The 21,639-nt window shown below is 42.0% G+C and overlaps 3 protein-coding genes across 3 annotated transcripts in view; all 3 read left to right on the top strand.

The window, feature by feature from the left end:
* The first annotated feature begins 11,086 nt into the window (after positions 1–11,086).
* Positions 11,087–14,363, top strand: LOC120785705 (protocadherin alpha-7-like). Its single transcript, XM_040120581.1, has 3 exons — positions 11,087–11,108; positions 12,046–13,880; positions 14,358–14,363. The coding sequence occupies exons 1-3, from the start codon at positions 11,087–11,089 to the stop codon at positions 14,361–14,363; spliced, it is 1,863 nt and encodes a 620-aa protein (XP_039976515.1).
* A 419-nt stretch (positions 14,364–14,782) lies between these two features.
* Positions 14,783–21,639, top strand: part of LOC120785774 (protocadherin alpha-C2-like) — a 91,570-nt gene continuing 84,713 nt past the window's right edge. Inside the window, exon 1 of the mRNA XM_040120685.1 lies at positions 14,783–17,218. Within this exon, the coding sequence (XP_039976619.1) occupies positions 14,837–17,218 (2,382 nt within the window). The 5' untranslated portion in view covers positions 14,783–14,836. The remainder of the gene's footprint in view (positions 17,219–21,639) is intronic.
* Positions 18,234–20,694, top strand: LOC120785664 (protocadherin alpha-3-like). The gene has a single exon (XM_040120536.1). It carries the CDS (start codon positions 18,301–18,303, stop codon positions 20,692–20,694), a length of 2,394 nt encoding a protein of 797 aa, XP_039976470.1. The 5' UTR covers positions 18,234–18,300.

The following is a 21,639-nucleotide window of genomic DNA, read 5'->3' as shown; positions in this document are numbered from 1 at the left end:
TCTGTGATGTGTGCGTAGGTTTGAGACAGACTAGATCAACATTCACCTACTCTATCTGTTCGGTTCTAAGGCTTTTACTACAACTAAACTGTCTGAAAACTGATAAAGAAACCACTGTGTATAACTTTTTGAGTAGGTTTAATTAGTTCAGTAGAGAGTGCAGTCAGTGATAGGGTCAAACTGGGCAGAACTTGCCTGTGTGAGGTGATATTTGTCTCAGGCATGGTGCATGCTGTTGCTCTAATGTAAAAAGCATGACTCCAAATTTAGTGGTTTTCATGTTATAACTTTAGTTCAAGAATTGCAAGACCCTCTGAGAAGATTCTGCATCTTTTTAACTGTAAGCATTTTCTAAAAAGGCAACTGGATCAACTCAAAAAAGCCTGACTGTCATGCTGTAAATGAGTTTTTTATTTTTTATTTCTCCTTAAAAGTTAAAATTTTTAAAGGTGTAAGTTTTAATCCGAACATCAGTGTCAGTGCTCTTTTACTACAAAACTGCCATTTTATTCTTGAAAAACGTGGTCATATGCATTCAGCTTATGTATTTACAGAAACCTAATTCATTGATTTAAGGTCTCTCAGGGATGCACACGGAGTCACTGTGCTGTTATCAAGTTTGTGTGATCACATGAAAATTATATGGTTATGCAGATCCAGAGAGAGAGCCTATTTTTAACACTGATTAAAGCTACAGCCTGAAATGTCTTATCTAGTTTTTTCTTATTTTCAAAATGGTAAAAATTAGAAGGAATTTGGCATTTGGCTCCCTCTGGTCATCTTTTTGTGTGTGAACCAGTGAGCTGCTCTGTACAGTGGATGACTCATCTCATCCCACATGTAGTTTTTCATTTTGCGAAGGTGGTTTGCTGTGTTTATTTTTGGGTGAACCATCTGTCATAAAAAAAAATAAAATCAAGACCTTGGGCATTTAGGGTTAGTGCTAGTATTACTTTATCATGATATTAGGGTGATTAGGTTTTGTGATGCCCTGCGGCCACACACAATTGAGCCCGTGTATGTGTGTGTTTACATGTGTGTCGATCACTAAATGTTCATCCACGTTTCCCACCATCTTATCCAGTGGGTGCAGATAATGGAAAAAAAAACACAACGAGACATGGGTGTGAAAGATGAGTGTTAATGCTGTAAGCCTGACTCATATCCCACTCTCTCCTCCCACCGACTGGCTCGCTCTCTCCCTCTTCCCCCTGCCTTTGTTCTCATTATCACCTCCCCACTTTTCTACAGCAATGCATGCTATTCCTCTCATCTACACCTTTTACTGGTTTCTCTGCCTTTGTTAACTAGTTGCTTCAACCCGTTATTTTCATATCTTTTCATTCTCATCCTTAGACAAAGAATTCCTTTCTCTGATTTTCTTCATCCCTCTCCTCCTCCTACACATCCTGATTTTCTCTGGTTGGTACTCTCTCTTATGCCCCCTCCTGTTTCTTCATGTAACTGCAAGCTGATAGAAAATGGCTGGTACTTTTTGGAGGCTGGATTACTCTCTCCCTCATTCTCTGTCCCCGCTCTTTTTCATTTGAGCCTGTTATTCTTATTTTGGTTGCTAATTGCTATTAGGGTACATATGCTTGTCCATTAGTCTTTACGCTATCAATCACCCTACATTCTCCTCTCTCTTTCTGACCACAGACACAGCCTCTCCTCTCAACCCTACCTCCTCTTTCTCCACAAACTGAGGCTGTGAGTAGAGCTGTCAGAGGATGTCAGAGCACCTTTCTCTGTCTCTCGGTCTTATGACTGCGGCAGAAGTAGGGAGATGGAAAGCACTACCAAACCTTAGTCTGGCTCTTCACAACCTCAAGCTTGGAGTCACGAACATAAGACTCTGAACCTATCCTCTTTTTCTGTGTGCGTCTGTGTCCTGTATATGAACCCAAAGTGACTATTTCAGCTATTTGTGGTGGAAGTGACTTGGCTTTAGCAGCCGTAAATAACTACTCCATATGCTGCATGAGAAGGCAGAGGCATGTTTTTACATTAAATAACATTCTCAAAATAGGCTGTTGAATTGGTACCCACCCCCATTTTTCAACCCCCATTTGTCTAAAAAATGTGTTGCCATGTTTTCACACTTAAATTTTCCATATATCAAACATACAGTATATATTTGAATATAAGAAAAACATTTTGAACTAGCCTAAGTTTTTATTTTTTTTTTGGTCTGGGTTTTAGGTCGATGTGTGTGTATCCACAAGTTCACAATTAAAAGCGGCCTACTTTCTGTAGCATTACTGATCACTACTCAAATCACGCCTAAGTTGTCTTAGGTTTAAAGTAAGGATAGTTATTTTGGTTAATTTAGGATAAAGTTTGGTCACAGTGTTGTTTGGTTTGTTATATAAAACACCACATGGTCCTGTCCTTCTCATACCACATGAAAAATATTTATTTTAATACAAATAAGGGAATTTCTGTACAGTCAGACTGATTGTGTTCTATTATGGGTTGCGATATTGCCTCTAACCCTTGTTGTGCAATTATAAACAAGTTGCATCTTACATACTATGTGATACATGTCGCTCCGATTTAAAGATGGAGCTCTCCTGGAGTAGAGCCTTGGGCTCTACTGTTATTGTTTTAGTGGGTTTGTGTGTGTCCCTGCACAAGTAATTACTATGGTGATCATAACTTCTGTTACAACTGTTTTAAAGAAACAGTACAGTATTGCGTTGCATAAAGATGGCTCCATTTATATATAATAAGTGCTTTATTTTTGTTTTGGGGTTCAAATATAACCTTAAAGTGATCGTTGTAAAAAATAAATTAGAAAAATAAATAAAAATTGTAATTATCTGATTTAAAGCAAAAGGTCTTCTTTTCTGGAAAACATAATAATCATTTTCAGATGCAGCAGAAGGATTTTTCTTCCTTTTTGTCATTCTTCATCTGCTGTTGTTACATTTTCCAAAACTGGTTTTTGTTGAGTTGCTGTCTTTCAGACGCTGCCTTTTTCTTAAATTTTAGTTTTATTCATACAAGTGCATGTCACATATTCAAGGTCTGCGTTTAGCTACGCATAATCTAAGGGCTTGACGTATCACTTAAACACTAAATTCTTCATTTAATGATGAATTTCTTAGACTTTGTGCAGATCAATAACATCCAGTTGTGATGTACTTTTAGTGGTAACTGTGTCTCTCTCATCTAATCTGTGTCTCTCAACTCACATTCAGCAGCATATGACCTACAGGTCAGGCCTCACTGCCACTGTTAGTGTGCCACATCATGTTTAGTCTGATGGTTTAGATATCAGCAGGGTTTAATAGCAGATAACAAGATCAAGTATCACGTGACGAATTTAATAAAAAAACTAAATCTTTCATGCGTACTAAATCTAAACCGTCCACAGTAGATACCGGGCTAGATAATCTAAGCATCACATTACAGATAATGAAGTGAAAATCTGTTTAATGTGGATAAGAGGAGCAAAATTGAGCAGAGAAAACAGAGGCCTTAAAAAACATGATACCAAAATAACAAGGAGTTTGGTCTGCTTGTTTACAGACTACCCCAAATAGGGTCTTTGCGATAAGACAGGAGTATAATTGTTCCCTAAGCCCTTGTTTACTCCCTAATGTTTGTCTTAATCCTGACTCACTTTGCTTTGTCCTTTAACTGAGAACTGGAGTAGTAAGTTGTGCAGATGATGCTTCTTATGGAACAACGATATATAATAATAATAATAAAAACAAAAAAGAAAGAACACTAGAATTATAAAGTAATGTACCCCTGCAGTAAATATTACTTTTGTGAAACCAACATTTTAGGTTTTGGTTTCACCATTTAGTGCAGTGGAAATGTAAATGTAAATGCTAATGCTTTATATCAAAAACATTATCCTTTTTCCTTGAAGTGTTTTTAATAGGAAATTTCTGTCAATATATTTCTTCCATTGTGCCACTGCTGTCAGCATTCCCAGCTCTCCTGGATTAAGGCTTCTGTGAAGTGTGTAAAGAGATAATTCGACTACGGTGCTCCTCTAATGCGATTAGGTGGAATCATCTTAATGATGCCATGAAGAGTAGATTTGAAAGGCAGAAGCACGTAGAGTAAGTTAGGATACCACTCACCCTTAAATTCCAGGCTAAAGTCCAGGCTGCTTTTTTAGTTTTTACTTTGTGTTCTGTTATTGTTGTTAAAATTTGTGCAACATTTCTGCGATTTTTTTTCAAATTCAGTTGCCCCTTTTCTGTGATGTATTTGGTATTTGATTTACTGTCAGTGGCAATGTTTAGCCCAAATGGAGGGGGTGTTGATTGGAGGTTCTAGTTTTTGGTGCTGTTGAACTGTACTGCGTTATACTAAGAGGTGTTTCCAATATTTACTCTAACCAAATGGGATGGACACCTTTCAGAATAACACAGTACAGTTCAACAGCACACACAACTACAGCCTCAAAAAGACCATTACAATGAAGTAACACCTCTCTAAAACAATTTTAAAAAACCTGAACATTATAAACATCATGAAGGTGTGATTAATTGCACGGCTATAGCATTAGTGTGCCTTAGTTTTAAACCAGGCATACCTAATAAATTGGCAACTGAGTGTATTACTCCCTCTACCTGTCTCTATTTCACACACACACACACACACACACACACACACACACACACACACCCCAATCAACATACCACACCCATACAAGCTAACATGCATGTTGCTCTTTTCGTTGTCACCTCAGTATAAGGAGCTTCTGTTGCTGCGCATGCTGCGACGATGTCCATGTCGCTGTTTAAGTTTTGATGCTGATGAGAGTGGAAGATGGTGTTTGCTATTCTCGGAGAGCTACAGCGACAGAGCCCGAGCTTAAATGACTGGTAGGCAAGTCATTATTTTATAAATAGTTATCTTCATTTTCTGTGGAAAGTGGAGCAACCTCACCAAACCATTTCAACCATTTCCAGAATCAGAATCTCTGCAGGCCAGCACTCTCCTCTATTATTCAGACCTTTTTTTTGAAGAGGAAGAAATGGGCCAAGCCCTAGTGCAGCAGGCCTGCACCTGCAATGCACTTCAGATGCTGCACTGCCTGCTGCATATTCAGTACTGAATGACTAATAAGACAGTAAAAATAGACATTACACAATATTATATTGATATATAGACACACATATAATGTGCTGATGCAAGGAAAATATAAATGAGACACCAAAGTTTGGATAAACTATGTTTTACAGTTGCTGTTATGTATTTTTTCTTAGTATGTGAATGATGTAAACTACAATATATGCTAGTACTCCATTAAAGAAACCATAAATTCTGCATAATCTTCAGTTGTGGATGATGGAAGTATCTCTGTCTTTATCTCTCTGTTTTGATATGTATCAGCACGAATGGGAATGTACAGGCATTGTTAGATACGTCCACTCCATCTCCTTTCCCCTTTGGGAGAGTTGACATTTTAATTTCCGCAGGCAGGGGAAATGCGTGGCAGACACCGCGGCCGCTAGCGTATCTGTACCACTGATACAATTTTTGGAATGTGTGAGTGTGCTAATCTAATATAAGGCTTTATAGCTCTGCCTGCTTCAGACACCAGTGTGTCTGCCTGTGCATGTGGAGCCTGCTATGGAGAACAAAGAAAAGGGTGAAAAGTCTCCTCCTTGTGGCAAAAAGTGGAAATTACTTGCCACTTCCTTTGTGCAGTATGTGTGTCTGTGTGTCAATACATTCAATTTTTTAAGCATGCAGCCATTTTGCACACGGTGCTGTATTGATTGGTATTGTTATTGAGTTTTTGTGTCAGTATTGATGTGTCAGATAGCAGGTCCGGTTCCATTTTCCATTCTGTCTGATTTAAGCCAAACACAGTCCATGCCCTCTCCCCCAGTGAACAGTTTGAAAAATCTAGGTTAGCCATGTCTGACTATAAAGCTAGATTTATTCTTAATCCCAGTAAAATTGTTTGTTTTAGGCTGTGTCTGTGCGTGACTGAGAGACAGAGAAAGAGAACAAGGGAGACAGAGAGTGTACAGGGAGCGTGTGAATCCTCTGTTAAATAGGTGAATGTGCAGAATATGGAAAAATGAATGTGTTTTAGTCAAGCGCGACCCATATTTATGAGTTTATAGGTGTTTGTATGTTAGTGAAATGGGAAAAATAAATGCCCTGTCCTTGCCATATATACTGAGTGCTCATAAAGAGGGGTGCAGAGGAGGGGGGTGAAGGGAGGGGCACTGACAGGGGCCGCATCTGCGTCACCATGGATACAAGAGGGGAAATAGTACTCAATGACGGGTTCTCCCTGTGTAAGACGAGATCTATCAGACACTGCCTTTGTCTCTAGGCACAATGTTGAGCCAATCAGAGTGTTGATTACAGTTGCACTGATTCTAGGTGACCAATCACATCTCTATGGTACCTTTGCTGTTACCAAAGCATATAATCCATCCTGTTTTATTGACAGTAATGATCTGTGAAAGCAAACCATGACTGTGCCTCTGCAATCATAACCTGATTGCTGGGTTAGATGTTTTTAAAATATTTTTTCATAGAGGGAGAGACGTATGACATTCTCACTTTTCTACAATGAAGTATATATATAATTAAATTCATGCACAGATACATAGATTCTCTTTGTCTTCCTCTCTCCCATCCTTTCATTTTCTCACCCTCACACCTCTCTTACACAGACACAAACACAAGCAAAACAAAAACCCTGATCATTACTTCCTACAGAGCCTCTGCAGTTCATGCTGTATAAATGCTTAGTATTACTTACTGTATATTTAACATTACAGGTTCAATAACACACCTTGCTTCTGTTGAGTGTGTGTAAAGACTGAAATTGTGATTGCATAGCTCTGTTATGAGGAGGATATTTTGGCTTTCGCAAACCACTGGCCCTTTGCGCTACTGATCATTTGTACACTGACACAATTTTATGAATGTCCTTATACTTAATAGAAACAAATAGCTAGAGCGGGTGCATTAACGGAGAGGCTAAGACATTACGTAAAGTATCTGTAAAATCATAAAGAAGCATACACAGTATTGTATTCCTAGCGTTGTAGGCATACTAGGTATGTAGACTGACTACATGTGCTGAATTAAAATCTAAATTCTACTGTCCTGTCTCCCTCGCTGAGCAATGACAGCTCATGACACCACTGAATGGAACAACCACTTCAGCAACAACTGCATGCTGTTTCTCCTGGCTTATGTTTTACAGTAGAGTAACTAATTAAGTGAGTTTTGGGCATTGTACCATTGCTTTCCAAATGAGTGAACACTGTATTGGTGTGCCTCTAATTTTATCTCAGGGGTAAGTGCATGTGTGTGTTTGGGCATGCTCCATATTGCTGTGTCCTGCTTTTCATCTTGTTCCGGCTCATGTTTCCATGGACCCGCCCCTGTCCTACTTATTCCAGAAACCAGTGGAAGCGAGCACAGATTTGGAAATAAATGATTAAGTGGTAGTTGGATTAAATTCTAGGAGTGATTCCCCCTCCAACTCTTTCACTGTTTCTTTCTCATGCCATATGTCTGTTTAGATTATACCTTTGCGTAACTGTTCATGTGTACTGTTAACACATGTGAGTCTAGTCACCTACTAAACGGACAGTATTATATAGGGTTCTACACGTGTCTGTGCATGGCTGGGGATTCTGATTTAAAATACAAAAAGATTTTTGAAACCTCAGTGTCCTATGGTAGATAGGGAGTTAATTCTCTATTTGGAAAATATTCCTCTCAGGGAAAACCAAGTACATTACTCTCTTTTTAGACTTCTTTATCTTCCGAGTCTCATTTCCCTTCCTCCGTCACTTTTTAATTCATTTGTGTTCCTATAATGCAATTTCACCTCCCAGTGGTATGTTTCTATTACATTATACCAGTATTTTTACCTCCTTATCTCTTTTCATCCATCTACTTTATCAGCAGATCTAAGTGATTGGTGTACTGCTGCATTTGGGTGTGGTTCTAGTCACACTGTTGCTAAAAGCGAGTGCTGTACGAGCCATATCACAGCTGTTTGTCAGAGAATCACCAGAGAATGTGGACTAGGGGAATTAGGTTCAGCAGTGTCTCTATATGGAAAAAATGAGGAGGAATACATCTGAATAATAAGCATAATATAGTACTAGAAGGTGGGTACTGAGTAAAGAAGGAAAGATGCACAAGGAGTAGGTTGCCCCCTCGTGCCGTGATGAGCTCTAATCCACACAAAAACAGCACCGTGACATCAGATTCCCGTCACATGAAGCAGGGTGTAGTGTGCAGACTGCAGATGTGGGGGTGGTCTCCAGAGCCCTGGCCCAGAGAGGGTACAGTGGGTTGGGCATGGCTGAATGCAAAGGTCAGGCTCTCTGTGGGGCTGTGGGGGTGGTAAGAGAAGCAGGCGCTGCTGCTAAAGTGGATCTGTCATAGTGAATATGGTGCGCAGTGCTACATTACCAATGCATGAGAAGCCCAACTTGTGCCCTGGACAGTCTGGTCTGGTATGCATAGGAGTGTAGTTTTTGTGTTTGCCTGGGTGTGTGGGCGTATTTTGCGGCTGTCACTATGATGTGGTCCGACTTGCTCAGAAAGATGAAAGGGCAGCATGAAACTGAACATTAGCAGATACAAATGTGGAAGTGTGTAAGGAATCCAGTGAATTACTTTATATACTATCCCATGCCTTTTGAAAAATAAACCCATAGGCTTCTGCATTAGTGTGTGTGTGTGTGTGTGTGTGTGTGTGTGCATATATGCATCATGTCTGTGCCTGAGATGGCGTTGCTATGGAGACAAGGGAGCTGTGCAAAAGGAGAGCGGAAAGGGGGTTGGTGGGTGGGTACTAGCCTTGAAGCATGTTCAGATAGCACCCTTCCCCCATCTCCTCACACACAGATGAACAATACATTACACATCCTTATAACACACACTTACTCACAAGCGCACACACACACAACCGATGGCTATGCAAAGGACTATAACGGAATCATTAGTATGGAGGAGTTAAAGGAGTTAATTTGGTGACTATATGTGGTGGTAGCTCTTTAATAATGCAGTGAACACACCTAAAACACTGCTGTCCACCGCTTCGGCCCATGCCATTAACCCCCCACCCACCACTCACTGCTCCCTCTCCTCCTTTGATCACACTGCTCTCTCTCCTCTGTACTGTTTCTCCTTTAACTGTATCATGTAATAGGTAAACTGCAGACAGACAAGCAGGTTAACAGGCACATATGTATTTAACCACTTGATTTAATATTCACAGCTCCCTGTGTACACGGAGCAAATACTGTGTATTTTTCTTAACCACCATTTATTCACTATTAATTATTCAGCAAATTCAATTATCATATCCTCAGGAAATGCAACTTTCATCAATGCACACAGAGTTCATAAATAAAAGCTGAAATACTGTCTTTATGAGGACCTGGTTAATCAACTAAAACAATATCAATAAAGCGGCACACACGTGCATCTTCATTTGAGTGTATGTAGATTATCTGACCCCTCTGCGGATGCTTCCCAGAGGAGCTGTATCTGGCATTGGAAGAGGATGCTCTGCGTGTTCAGCATCTTTTACATCCCCGTGACACAATCGGTGTTTCCTGCACGTCCTATTGGGCATGCTCAGTGACAGGCCCCGACTTTGCTCTCACGTTGGATTCAGTACTACATCCCCTCTACTTTCGTTCATATACCGTATGTGGGCTATGTGGTGTATTTTTACACGTAGATTGTAAATGTAGACACTATTGTAGCTTTTTTTATGACTTATTGGAGAGTTGTGTGCAGCTGTTTCTAACACATTTAAATGGCTTGTTCATTTAGCCTACAAAATAAGGTCACGGGGTCAGCAGGCCACAAAGCAGAACGGATGCGTTTTAAAGGATAAATTCTCTTTACAATGCTGAGTAAAACTCTAGCATCATGATCCATATGTGTCATGCTGATTTTATGAGAAAAGTAATCCAGGCCGAAGTCCTGTAAGGTCGCTGCAGCATAGAAAGTGACCTACAAATAAACTATGAATCTCTAAATTTCATCATGGGCTGTCTGGGTCTGATGGGCCAGGTGAATTTCGTGCGTGCGTGGTTGTATGTATGTTAATAACCTACATGTAAATGCTACCTATTGTCCTTGTCTACAGTACATACAATTTTCTCTTGCAATACATTAGGAAAATTGAGCACACAGGTCATACCTTTGTGTGCTATTATTATTATTGCATTTTGGGGTTAACAGATGACTGCAGCTCAGTGTGTGATGGTTATTAATATTTTCAAATCAAATCATGTTTCCAACAGAATGGAAATAGGACAGGAGTTTCTGAATCCAGGGCTTAATCCTAGGATTACAAACGAGGGAATGTTCCTAAGCCCATGACAACACTCTCTGTGAAAATGGGGAGAAACACTGAAATACACCGAAATACACCACAGCACCCAGACGTCCCTCCTGTGTGCATGCATGCTGCAGGACAACAGGGTCCAATTAAATTCATTTATTGGCCTCAAGGCTGACACAAAAAAACAAAGAGAAAGGGAGAAGGGAGTTACATGGGTCCAGTGGGAAGAAAATGTATTAATAATTCTACAATTTTTGGCTGTGCTAAGCCCTCTATTACACTTGTAAAAATATACATTATGACTGAAATCATTGTTTATAAAAAACAGTATGTGATAATTTGATACTAACAAAGTAAAAAGACGTGAATGAAAGATTAAAGTCCTAACTATTGGGCAAAGAGTGGCTGATAATTTATCATAGAGATCCTGGGTGATATTGAGAAATTGCCTCCAGAGCAGGATACCCGAAATAAATGGCTGGATGTCGCAATTTTTGGTAGCTATGGAAGCCCAGTGTCGCCATTTCATCAAAACTGAAACCAACCTCACTGACACAGTGTACACAATTAGTGCGAATTACTGGCTAAATTATATGAATGGGAAAAAAGACGTGGGGTAGAGAGGTGGAAGGCAGTGTGAGCTGCAGAGAGTGTTTGTGTGCGTTTGGGGCGAGTGCATCATGTTTTAACACATGCACGGTCTGGACACAGCCACCGTGCATCAAGACGGGCAGAACAGGCTTTGCACCTGGGACACACTCTAAGATGCTGTCCATGGTGCTGAAAGGTAATTCCCAGCTCTCTTGGTTTTCTTACGCTCTTCAACACAACGTACGATTATTTCCGTGCGTGTGAGAGAGAGAGAGAATGAGAGAGGGGGAGACTTAATGGCTGCCTATGAGGCGACATATGATGTTTTCACTGCCCTCTGCATGTTACGTTCTTTCCCACGTGGCGTCGCTGTTGATCCATCAGAGACGGCGCTACTCTCTGATACAACTAAGCCCCTCCTGTTTTCAGGCGATAGGGACGTTTCCTCAGTCTTTGTTATAAAGAGACGGAGGACGGTGGAACCAACAGAGAATTTTCCTATCATATTAAGGGCTCACCTGGGCTGATATCTTCCACACTGCCTGAAATATCTGACCGTCGTATTTGGGCTTCGTTCATATCGGACAGAATTATGTATTCACCTTGTAGATGGAGCTATTTCGGGATTTATCTAGGGCTTTTTCTACTGGACTATTGCTGGGAAGCGGTGTCGGGGCAGCTCTCTTATTCCGTCTCGGAGGAGGTAAACCCGGGGAGTCCTGTTGGGAATATCGCTAAGGACCTAAACCTTAATTCACAAGACTTGGAATCCCGTATGTTCCAAATTGTTACCGGATCAAAAAGAAAATTCTTCGAGGTAAATGTTAAGACTGGTGTTCTGTATGTCAGTGAGAGAATAGACAGAGAGGAGCTCTGTGCAGAGGAACTTAAATGCTCAGTCAGCCTAGAAGCTGTGATAAATAACCCTTTGAAGCTTTATCGTATCGACGTAGACATTTTAGATGTAAATGACAATGCCCCGCTGTTTACGACCAAACTGCAAAATTTGTACATCGCAGAGAGTACACTGCCGGGAGTAAAATTCGCATTATCCGAGGCAACCGATGCAGATGTCGGGAGAAACGGAGTCAGCACTTACAAACTGAGCCAAAACGAACACTTCTCTTTGGCAGTGCACAAAGCAGGCGACAGCGTGTCTGCCGAGTTAGTGCTGCAGAAAGCTTTAGACCGCGAGAAGCAGCCTGTGATCCCCATGACACTGATAGCAGTGGATGGGGGGAGTCCTCCGAAATCAGGCACCTCACAGCTCGTTGTTAATGTTTTAGATAACAATGACAACATTCCGATATTCAGCGAAACGTTGTATAAGGCAAAAATTCACGAAAACGCTCCCCTGGGCACTATAGTAATCGCCGTCAACGCCACCGATGCAGACGAGGGCCTGAACAGTGAGATTGTGTATTCACTGAGAAGCAAGGATCAAGATCGTGTACTTGATGTGTTTGAAATTGAAAGTCAAACGGGGGTCATTAAAGTAAAAGGCCACATAGACTTTGAAGAAAGAAAAGCCTTCGAGATACGTGTAGAGGCCAGTGACAGAGGTCAGCCCCCGATGTCTGCTCATTGCAAGGTGCTGGTAGAAGTGGTGGACCTCAACGACAACGCTCCCGAGATCACGGTGACGTCACTACATAACTCAGTGAGAGAGGACGCTGAAGCAGGTACCGTAGTTGCGCTTGTGTCAGTCCTCGACAGAGATGGAGGAAAAAACGGCGACGTGAAAATCCAAATTAAAAATGAGGTTCCATTCAAACTCGAAACAAACTACAAAAACTATTATTCTTTGTTAGTTTACGGGAACCTGGACAGAGAGAGTGTCTCTAACTACAGCGTCACCCTAATCGCCACTGATAAAGGAGACCCGCCACTCTCCGGCACGAGTGTAGTTTCCATACACGTTTCTGATGTCAACGATAACGCACCTCGGTTCCCAGAGCCCCGAATAAATGTATACGTGAGTGAGAACAGCCCAGTGAGAGCAGTTATTAAAACAGTGACTGCGACTGATGCTGATATTGAGCAGAACAGCAAGGTGAGCTATTCATTTTTACAAAGTAACAGTAACCTATTACCAACATTGCTGAACATCAACTCAGAGACCGGAGATATAGTCAGTCTACAGTCTTTTAACCACGAGGAGCTAAAAACGTTTCAGTTTAAAGTTCAGGCCACAGACTCTGGTGTTCCTCCGCTCAGCAACAACGTGACTGTGAACGTTTTCATCCTGGATGAGAATGACAACAGTCCCGCGATTCTCGCGCCCTATTCCGAGCACGGATCCGTTAACAGCGAGAGCATCCCCTACTCTGCTGAAGCGGGATACTTTGTGGCAAAGATCAGGGCCGTAGACGCAGACTCTGGATACAATGCGCTGCTCTCTTACCACCTCTCTGAGCCCAAAGGTAACAACCTCTTCCGCATCGGAACCAGCACCGGGGAAATCAGGACTAAGAGGAGAATGAGTGACAATGACCTGAAGACTCACCCCCTGGTGGTCCTGGTTTCTGATAACGGAGAACCCTCCCTGTCGGCTACTGTGTCTATCGAGGTGGTGGTGGTCGAAAGCACAGCTGACATCCAGACTCAGTTCAGACATGTGCCCATAAAGGAGGAGAGCTTCTCCGATTTAAACCTGTACCTGCTGATCGCCATCGCGTCGGTGTCACTGATCTTTCTGCTCAGCCTCATCAGTTTAATAGCGGTCAAGTGCCACAGGTCAGACGGCAGTTTCAGCAGGTACGGCGCCCCAATGATCACCACCCACCCTGACGGGAGCTGGTCTTACTCTAAAGCTACTCAGCAGTACGACGTCTGTTTCAGCTCAGACACACTCAAGAGTGACGTAGTGGTTTTCCCCGCACCGTTTCCGTCTGTAGACGCGGAGCTGGTCAGTATTAACGGAGGAGACACGTTTACCATGACACAGACACTGCCCAACAAAGAAAAGGTAGGAAAACTACAAAAAAGCAACAAGTTTTATTTTGTTGATTTTATTCTCGGGTCTCTGGCAGAGAACATGTCGTTCCTTGTTCCTTTTTTTATGTATGAAGTGAAATGAGTACACAGTAACTTTTCAATTACATCTATAAATGTCTTGTGTGTAGAGTGTATCGATACATGTGCCAAAGTAATGATAATACTGAAGTTAACAAACAGTACCCCTCTGTATTCATTCTTCCGAGGACACTAGTGCAGTGTGTGCGTGTCGTTGTCCATGGTGCTGAAGTAAGAACAACAGTGTGTGGTATGGAGTGTGAAAAACTTAAATTTCATCTAGTGCACAGTGTCTTTTCCTGGTGTTAACCGGCACATTCACCGGAGTTTTCTCACAATTATTTATATTTAGTGATGCATGATGTATACCCGATTTCATCACATTTAGAGAAAGTATGTCTTTCGATCATTTCATTACCCTGTTTTATAGACTTAAAGAGAAATGGAGAAAGGCGGTACTTTTTATTTGCATTTGTGTTTATATTTCCCCCCATCTTTTCTACTACTAAGTGTCAGTGAATAAGTAAATAGGGGAAATTGACAGTTTTTCTTGTCATTTGTGATTTTAGCTGCATGTTGACTTGAAAGTTCAGAAGAACGTAGGTTATTTATCTAGTGTTGTGGTGAGTGTACTTATTTCAAATGACCACATGGGGACATTGTAGACCATCACATTTTGATGTTCCTCTTGGTGGCGTAAGGCTCCTCCCTGATCCAGAGGATGATATGGTTTCTCGGGGCTTTGTTACAAAGAGACGCAATGCAAGAGTGGATTCTGTAGCCATCATTTTGTCCGTTTTTCCTGCGAAGAGCGGGCAACTGGATTCCGGCATTTCGCTTTTATTCTGAATTATTAGGTGGGATTTTGAAGACTGGAATCCATATGCTCTGTTCACGTTGGATAAAAATATGTCCGCGCGGAGGATATGCAGCCCTTCTGGGATTTATATAGTCGTTTTTCTGTTGGACTGTTACTGGGAAGCGGTGTCTGGGCAGCTCTCGTATTCCGTCTCAGAGGAGGTAAACCCGGGGACTTCTGTTGGAAATATCGCTAAGGACCTTAATCTCAATGTCCACGAGTTAGAGTCTCGCATGTTTCAGGTCGTTAGCGGATCAAAGAGAAAATATTTCGATGTAAATCTGAAAACGGGTGTTCTTTATGTCGATGAAAGAATCGACCGCGAGGAGCTCTGTGCGAAGGCTACAAAGTGCACCGTCAATGTAGAGGCCGTGATCAACAATCCGCTGAAGCTTTATCGTTTGGAGATAAATGTAGTCGATATAAATGACAATGCACCACATTTCTCTGAGAATTTGCAGTCTCTTAACATTGCTGAAAGTACAGTGCCGGGAGCGAAGTTTGGGTTTATCGGGGCGTCAGATCTCGACGTTGGTAAGAACGGTGTTAGTACGTACAAGCTGAGTCCAAATGATTATTTTTCTTTAGAGATTCACAAGGGGGGGGAGAGTGTGTCCGCCAAGCTTGTGCTTCAGAAATCTTTAGACCGAGAAACACAACCTACAATAACACTCACACTAACTGCAGTAGACGGAGGAAATCCACCGAAGTCAGGAACCTCACAAATTATTATCACAGTTTTGGATAATAATGACAATCCCCCCGTTTTCAGTAAATCGTTATACAAAATTCAGATTCCCGAAAACTTGCCAACAGGGTCTAAAGTTATCACTCTGAATGCGACGGATGCAGATGATGGTTTAAACAGTGAAGTAGAATACTCGCTGAGAAGTAAAGGTCAGGATCAGGTTTTAGATTTGTTTGAAATAGACTCCAAGACAGGTGCGATTTTAGTCAAAGGTCAAATCGACTACGAAGAAAATCCTGCGTTTGAGATTCATGCACAGGCCAGTGACAGAGGTCAGCCTCCGATGTCTGCTGATTGTAAGGTGCTGGTAGAAGTGGTGGACCTCAACGACAACGCTCCCGAGATCACTGTGACGTCACTCCTGAACTCAGTGAAGGAGGACGCAACAGTAGGTACAGCTATTGCGCTTGTTTCTGTACTGGACAAAGACAGCGGGAAAAACGGGGCAGTAAAAGCTGTAATTGAGAATGATGTCCCATTTATGCTGGACACAAACTATAAAAATTATTACTCTTTAGTAGTCAATGGTCCAATTGACAGAGAAACTAAGGCCCAGTACAATGTTACTATCGTAGCAACCGATGAAGGGAGTCCACCTCTGTCCAGCACAAACATAGTTACTGTTCGTGTTTCTGATGTCAATGATAACCCACCTCGCTTCTCGGAGCCGATGGTTAATGTTTATGTGAAAGAGAATAGTGCAGTAGGAGCAGTTGTTAAGACAGTGGCTGCCGTTGATGCTGATATCCATCAAAATGGTCAGGTGAGCTATTCATTTTTACAAAGTAACAGTGACTCATTGCCATTATCTGCAATGGTGAACATCAACTCAGAGACCGGAGATATAGTCAGTCTACAGTCTTTTAACCACGAGGAGCTAAAAACGTTTCAGTTTAAAGTTCAGGCCACAGACTCTGGTGTTCCTCCGCTCAGCAGCAACGTGACTGTGAACGTTTTCATCCTGGATGAGAATGACAACAGTCCCGCGATTCTCGCGCCCTATTCCGAGCACGGATCCGTTAACAGCGAGAGCATCCCCTACTCTGCTGAAGCGGGATACTTTGTGGCAAAGATCAGGGCCGTAGACGCAGACTCTGGATACAATGCGCTGCTCTCTTACCACCTCTCTGAGCCCAAAGGAAACAACCTCTTCCGCATCGGAACCAGCACCGGGGAAATCAGGACTAAGAGGAGAATGAGTGACAATGACCTGAAGACTCACCCCCTGGTGGTCTTGGTTTCTGATAACGGAGAACCCTCCCTGTCGGCTACCGTGTCTATCGAGGTGGTGGTGGTCGAAAGCACAGCTGACATCCAGACTCAGTTCAGACATGTGCCCATAAAGGAGGAGAGCTTCTCCGATTTAAACCTGTACCTGCTGATCGCCATCGCGTCGGTGTCACTGATCTTTCTGCTCAGCCTCATCAGTTTAATAGCGGTCAAGTGCCACAGGTCAGACGGCAGTTTCAGCAGGTACGGCGCCCCAATGATCACCACCCACCCTGACGGGAGCTGGTCTTACTCTAAAGCTACTCAGCAGTACGACGTCTGTTTCAGCTCAGACACACTCAAGAGTGACGTAGTGGTTTTCCCCGCACCGTTTCCGTCTGTAGACGCGGAGCTGGTCAGTATTAATGGAGGAGACACGTTTACCAGGACTCAGACGCTGCCCAACAAAGAAAAGGTAAGAGAAGTGTAAAAATTAAAAAAAAATCTCAGTTAACATGATTTTAATCTCGAGCGCTGAGGCCAAAAGCATTTTTCTCTTATGAAGGGAAATAACTTTGTGATGGTTCTCCAGATTGTATTCATAGACGTATTTTTTAGGCTTTGGGTTTGTGTTGAAATGTACGATGGTACATGAGCCAGAATAATAACAGTATTTAAAGGTCATAAGCCTGTCATGCTATACAGAAAATGTATGTCGTCGTCCATGGTGCTAAAATAAACATCGCAGTGTTTTGTGTGCAGTCTGGATATTGTAACGCGGAAAATTTGCTTACCCATAATAAAGAAAAAAAAAGAATAATGTCTTTTTTTGGCACATCTATTTGGATTTTATGACAGTTACTTTTATTTACGGATGAATGACGTAAACCCCGTTTTATCGCATTTAAGAAGATATATTCCCATCGAGTATTTCATTGCCTTCATTTTTTCATTTTTTTTCCTTTTGAAAAAGAAAGGAATGCACTAATTTCCATTTGCAATCAGCAGTTTCAGCTCTTTTTGTATCTTCAGTGTGTTGTGATGTTTTAACTAATGTACGTCGTGTTTTTTTGTTTTTGTTGTTTTTTTGTGTAGATTTCTAGCCGGTATATCAGTAACAGGTGAAAGTCTATAGTTATGGATACAAAAAAAAAAGAAAAAGAAAACCGTTGGAATTTGAGAGTGTTATGTACGTAATTCTGTTCATTTTGATCATCTGATATAGTCGAACACAATTATGTTAGTTATTATTATGAAAATGCTCCGTTTGCACAGTTAGTATTCTATTGTTACTATCAGAGGTTTGAATGCAGTTGTTTTACGTCACCACGTGGGGACACTGTAGACCATCACATCTGGACGTTATTTCAGAAGGCAAAAGGCTCCTCCCAGAAGCACAGGACGATGATGATGATGATGTTTCTCTGGGCTTTGTTACAAAGAGAGGCAGGGCGAGAGAGAGGAGGATGAAAAACATTACCCGACTGGCTTTTAAGATGAGTGTTTGACGGGAGTGGTTGGATTGGGATTTACGCATTTTTCGTGTTGGATTCAATTATGTATTTCTCCACCAAATCGAACCTTTTTCGGATATATCTCCTTTTCGTGCTGCTGAATTATTGCTGGGAAGCGGCGTCTGGGCAGCTCTCGTATTCCGTCTCAGAGGAGGTAAACCCGGGGACTACTGTTGGAAATATCGCTAAGGACCTTAACCTCAATGTCCACGAGTTAGAGTCTCGCATGTTTCAGATTGTTAACGGGTCAAAGAGAAAATATTTCGACGTTAATCTGAAAAGGGGGGTTCTTTATGTGAATGAGAGAATAGACCGGGAAGAGCTCTGTGCGAAGGCTACAAAATGTACTGTCAGTGTCGAGGCCGTGATCAATGACCCACTGAAGCTTTATCGTTTAGAGATAACTATAGTAGATATAAATGACAACGCACCCGTTTTCTCTGAGCAACTGCAGTCACTTGACATTTCAGAAAGTACTTTACCAGGACTGAAATTTGGACTGATAGAGGCATCAGATTTGGATGTAGGTAAGAACGGTGTTACTATATACAAGCTTAGTAATAATGATTATTTTTCTCTGGAAATTCACAAAGGGGGAGACAGCGTTTCTGCTGATTTAGTACTGCTGAAGGCTTTAGACCGGGAGCACGACTCTGTTATAAAACTCACACTAACTGCAGTAGACGGAGGAAATCCACCGAAGTCAGGAACCTCACAAATTATTATCACAGTTTTGGATAATAATGACAATCCCCCCGTTTTCAGTAAATCGTTATACAAAATTCAGATTCCCGAAAACTTGCCAACAGGGTCTAAAGTTATCACTCTGAATGCGACGGATGCAGATGATGGTTTAAACAGTGAAGTAGAATACTCGCTGAGAAGTAAAGGTCAGGATCAGGTTTTAGATTTGTTTGAAATAGACTCTAAGACAGGTGCGATTTTAGTCAAAGGTCAAATCAACTACGAAGAAAATCCTGCGTTTGAGATTCGAGCACAGGCCAGTGACAGAGGTCAGCCTCCAATGTCTGCTGATTGTAAGGTGCTGGTAGAAGTGGTGGACCTCAACGACAACGCTCCCGAGATCACTGTGACGTCACTCCTGAACTCAGTGAAGGAGGACGCAACAGTAGGTACAGCTATTGCGCTTGTTTCTGTACTGGACAAAGACAGCGGGAAAAACGGGGCAGTAAAAGCTGTAATTGTGAATGATGTCCCATTTATGCTGGACACAAACTATAAAAATTATTACTCTTTAGTAGTCAATGGTCCAATTGACAGAGAAACTAAGGCCCAGTACAATGTTACTATCGTAGCAACTGATGAAGGGAGTCCACCTCTATCCAGCACAAACATAGTTACTGTTCGTGTTTCTGATGTCAATGATAACCCACCTCGCTTCTCGGAGCCGATGGTTAATGTTTATGTGAAAGAGAATAGTGCAGTAGGAGCAGTTGTTAAGACAGTGGCTGCCGTTGATGCTGATATCCATCAAAATGGCCAGGTGAGCTATTCATTTTTACAAAGTAACAGTGACTCATTGCCATTATCTGCAATGGTGAACATCAACTCAGAGACCGGAGATATAGTCAGTCTACAGTCTTTTAACCACGAGGAGCTAAAAACGTTTCAGTTTAAAGTTCAGGCCACAGACTCTGGTGTTCCTCCGCTCAGCAGCAACGTGACTGTGAACGTTTTCATCCTGGATGAGAATGACAACAGTCCCGCGATTCTCGCGCCCTATTCCGAGCACGGATCCGTTAACAGCGAGAGCATCCCCTACTCTGCTGAAGCGGGATACTTTGTGGCAAAGATCAGGGCCGTAGACGCAGACTCTGGATACAATGCGCTGCTCTCCTACCACCTCTCTGAGCCCAAAGGTAACAACCTCTTCCGCATCGGAACCAGCACCGGGGAAATCAGGACTAAGAGGAGAATGAGTGACAACGACCTGAAGACTCACCCCCTGGTGGTCTTGGTTTCTGATAACGGAGAACCCTCCCTGTCGGCTACCGTGTCTATCGAGGTGGTGGTGGTCGAAAGCACAGCTGACATCCAGACTCAGTTCAGACATGTGCCCATAAAGGAGGAGAGCTTCTCCGATTTAAACCTGTACCTGCTGATCGCCATCGCGTCGGTGTCACTGATCTTTCTGCTCAGCCTCATCAGTTTAATAGCGGTCAAGTGCCACAGGTCAGACGGCAGCTTCAGCAGGTACGGCGCCCCAATGATCACCACCCACCCTGACGGGAGCTGGTCTTACTCTAAAGCTACTCAGCAGTACGACGTCTGTTTCAGCTCAGACACACTCAGGAGTGACGTAGTGATTTTCCCCGCACCGTTTCCGTCTGTAGACGCGGAGCTGGTCAGTATTAATGGAGGAGACACGTTTACCAGGACTCAGACTTTACCTAATAAAGACAAGGTAAGAACATGATAATATTACGTAGTTAGGCATGTTATTTTATTACACATGTCGACTGGCTGGGAATTGATGCATTTAAGTTGTTTTCAAAGTGCGATGTATCACATGGGTGACTACAAATAGACTTCAGTGTCAGTTAAAATAGAAATATTTAAAGCTATATATGTATGTTCATATAAGCCCTTTGTAAATGTGTTGATGGATTTCTGATCTCAGTCAGCACTCACTGCATATTTGGTTTTTAATGTGTATGTTGCTATCCGTGGTGCTGAACGTTTCTGGTCGTGTGTTGTAGCTAAAACCCGAGGACCAAAAGAAGAGTGTCCTTGTTAATAAGAAATGAAAAAGCTTCGTACAATTGTACGGTACTTGGAGCTCAGTCTCCTAGAAATTATGTTTCTAGGAGATACGGTTTCATATCCTTGGCAATAATTATTTTACGATATACGATTTTTTTCATTTATCAGCAAGGTGGTTCTGAAGATAAAGTCTTTGCACTCAACTTGATTATATTTCCTTTCCTAGACTATTAGAATAATAATGATAAGTGTTTTGTGTCTGGGTAGTGTATACAGGTTTTCTTTTTGTGTGTGTGTGTGTGTGTGTGTGTGTGTGTGTGTGTGTGTGTGTGTGTGTGTGTGTGTGTGTGTGTGTGTGTGTGTGTTAAACAGTATGTTCTTATGTAACCACTACAGCTATCTCATCAACGTTTGAATCAAGTTACTAAAGTAGGTCATATTATACAGTTATAAGTACACTGAGGTATAAGATGTTAGTTTAAAGGATCCCTACGATAACATGCGTAGCGATGGTGACTCAACTTGAAATATGGAATTACTTGGCTAAATGTTCAAAGGGAAATCAACGATGTCAGGTTCTTGCTAATATTGCAATGTGTTGATATTGAATGTAGTTATGAGAAGTGTCCACATGGGGACATTGTAGACCATCACATTT

This window comes from Xiphias gladius, chromosome 23 (assembly GCF_016859285.1).
Source record: "Xiphias gladius isolate SHS-SW01 ecotype Sanya breed wild chromosome 23, ASM1685928v1, whole genome shotgun sequence".
Lineage (NCBI taxonomy): Eukaryota > Metazoa > Chordata > Actinopteri > Istiophoriformes > Xiphiidae > Xiphias > Xiphias gladius.
This window is presented reverse-complemented; position numbering and strand designations above follow the sequence as displayed.

Bases quoted from the DNA above. Each gene is read 5' to 3' on its own strand.
- LOC120785705 (XM_040120581.1), top strand. From the start codon at position 11,087: ATGCTGTCCATGGTGCTGAAAG. The intron at 11,109-12,045 runs GTAATTCCCAGC...TCTCTTTGGCAG, and splicing joins GCTGTCCATGGTGCTGAAAG to TGCACAAAGCAGGCGACAGC.
- LOC120785664 (XM_040120536.1), top strand. From the start codon at position 18,301: ATGTATTTCTCCACCAAATCGAACCTTTTTCGGATATATCTCCTTTTC.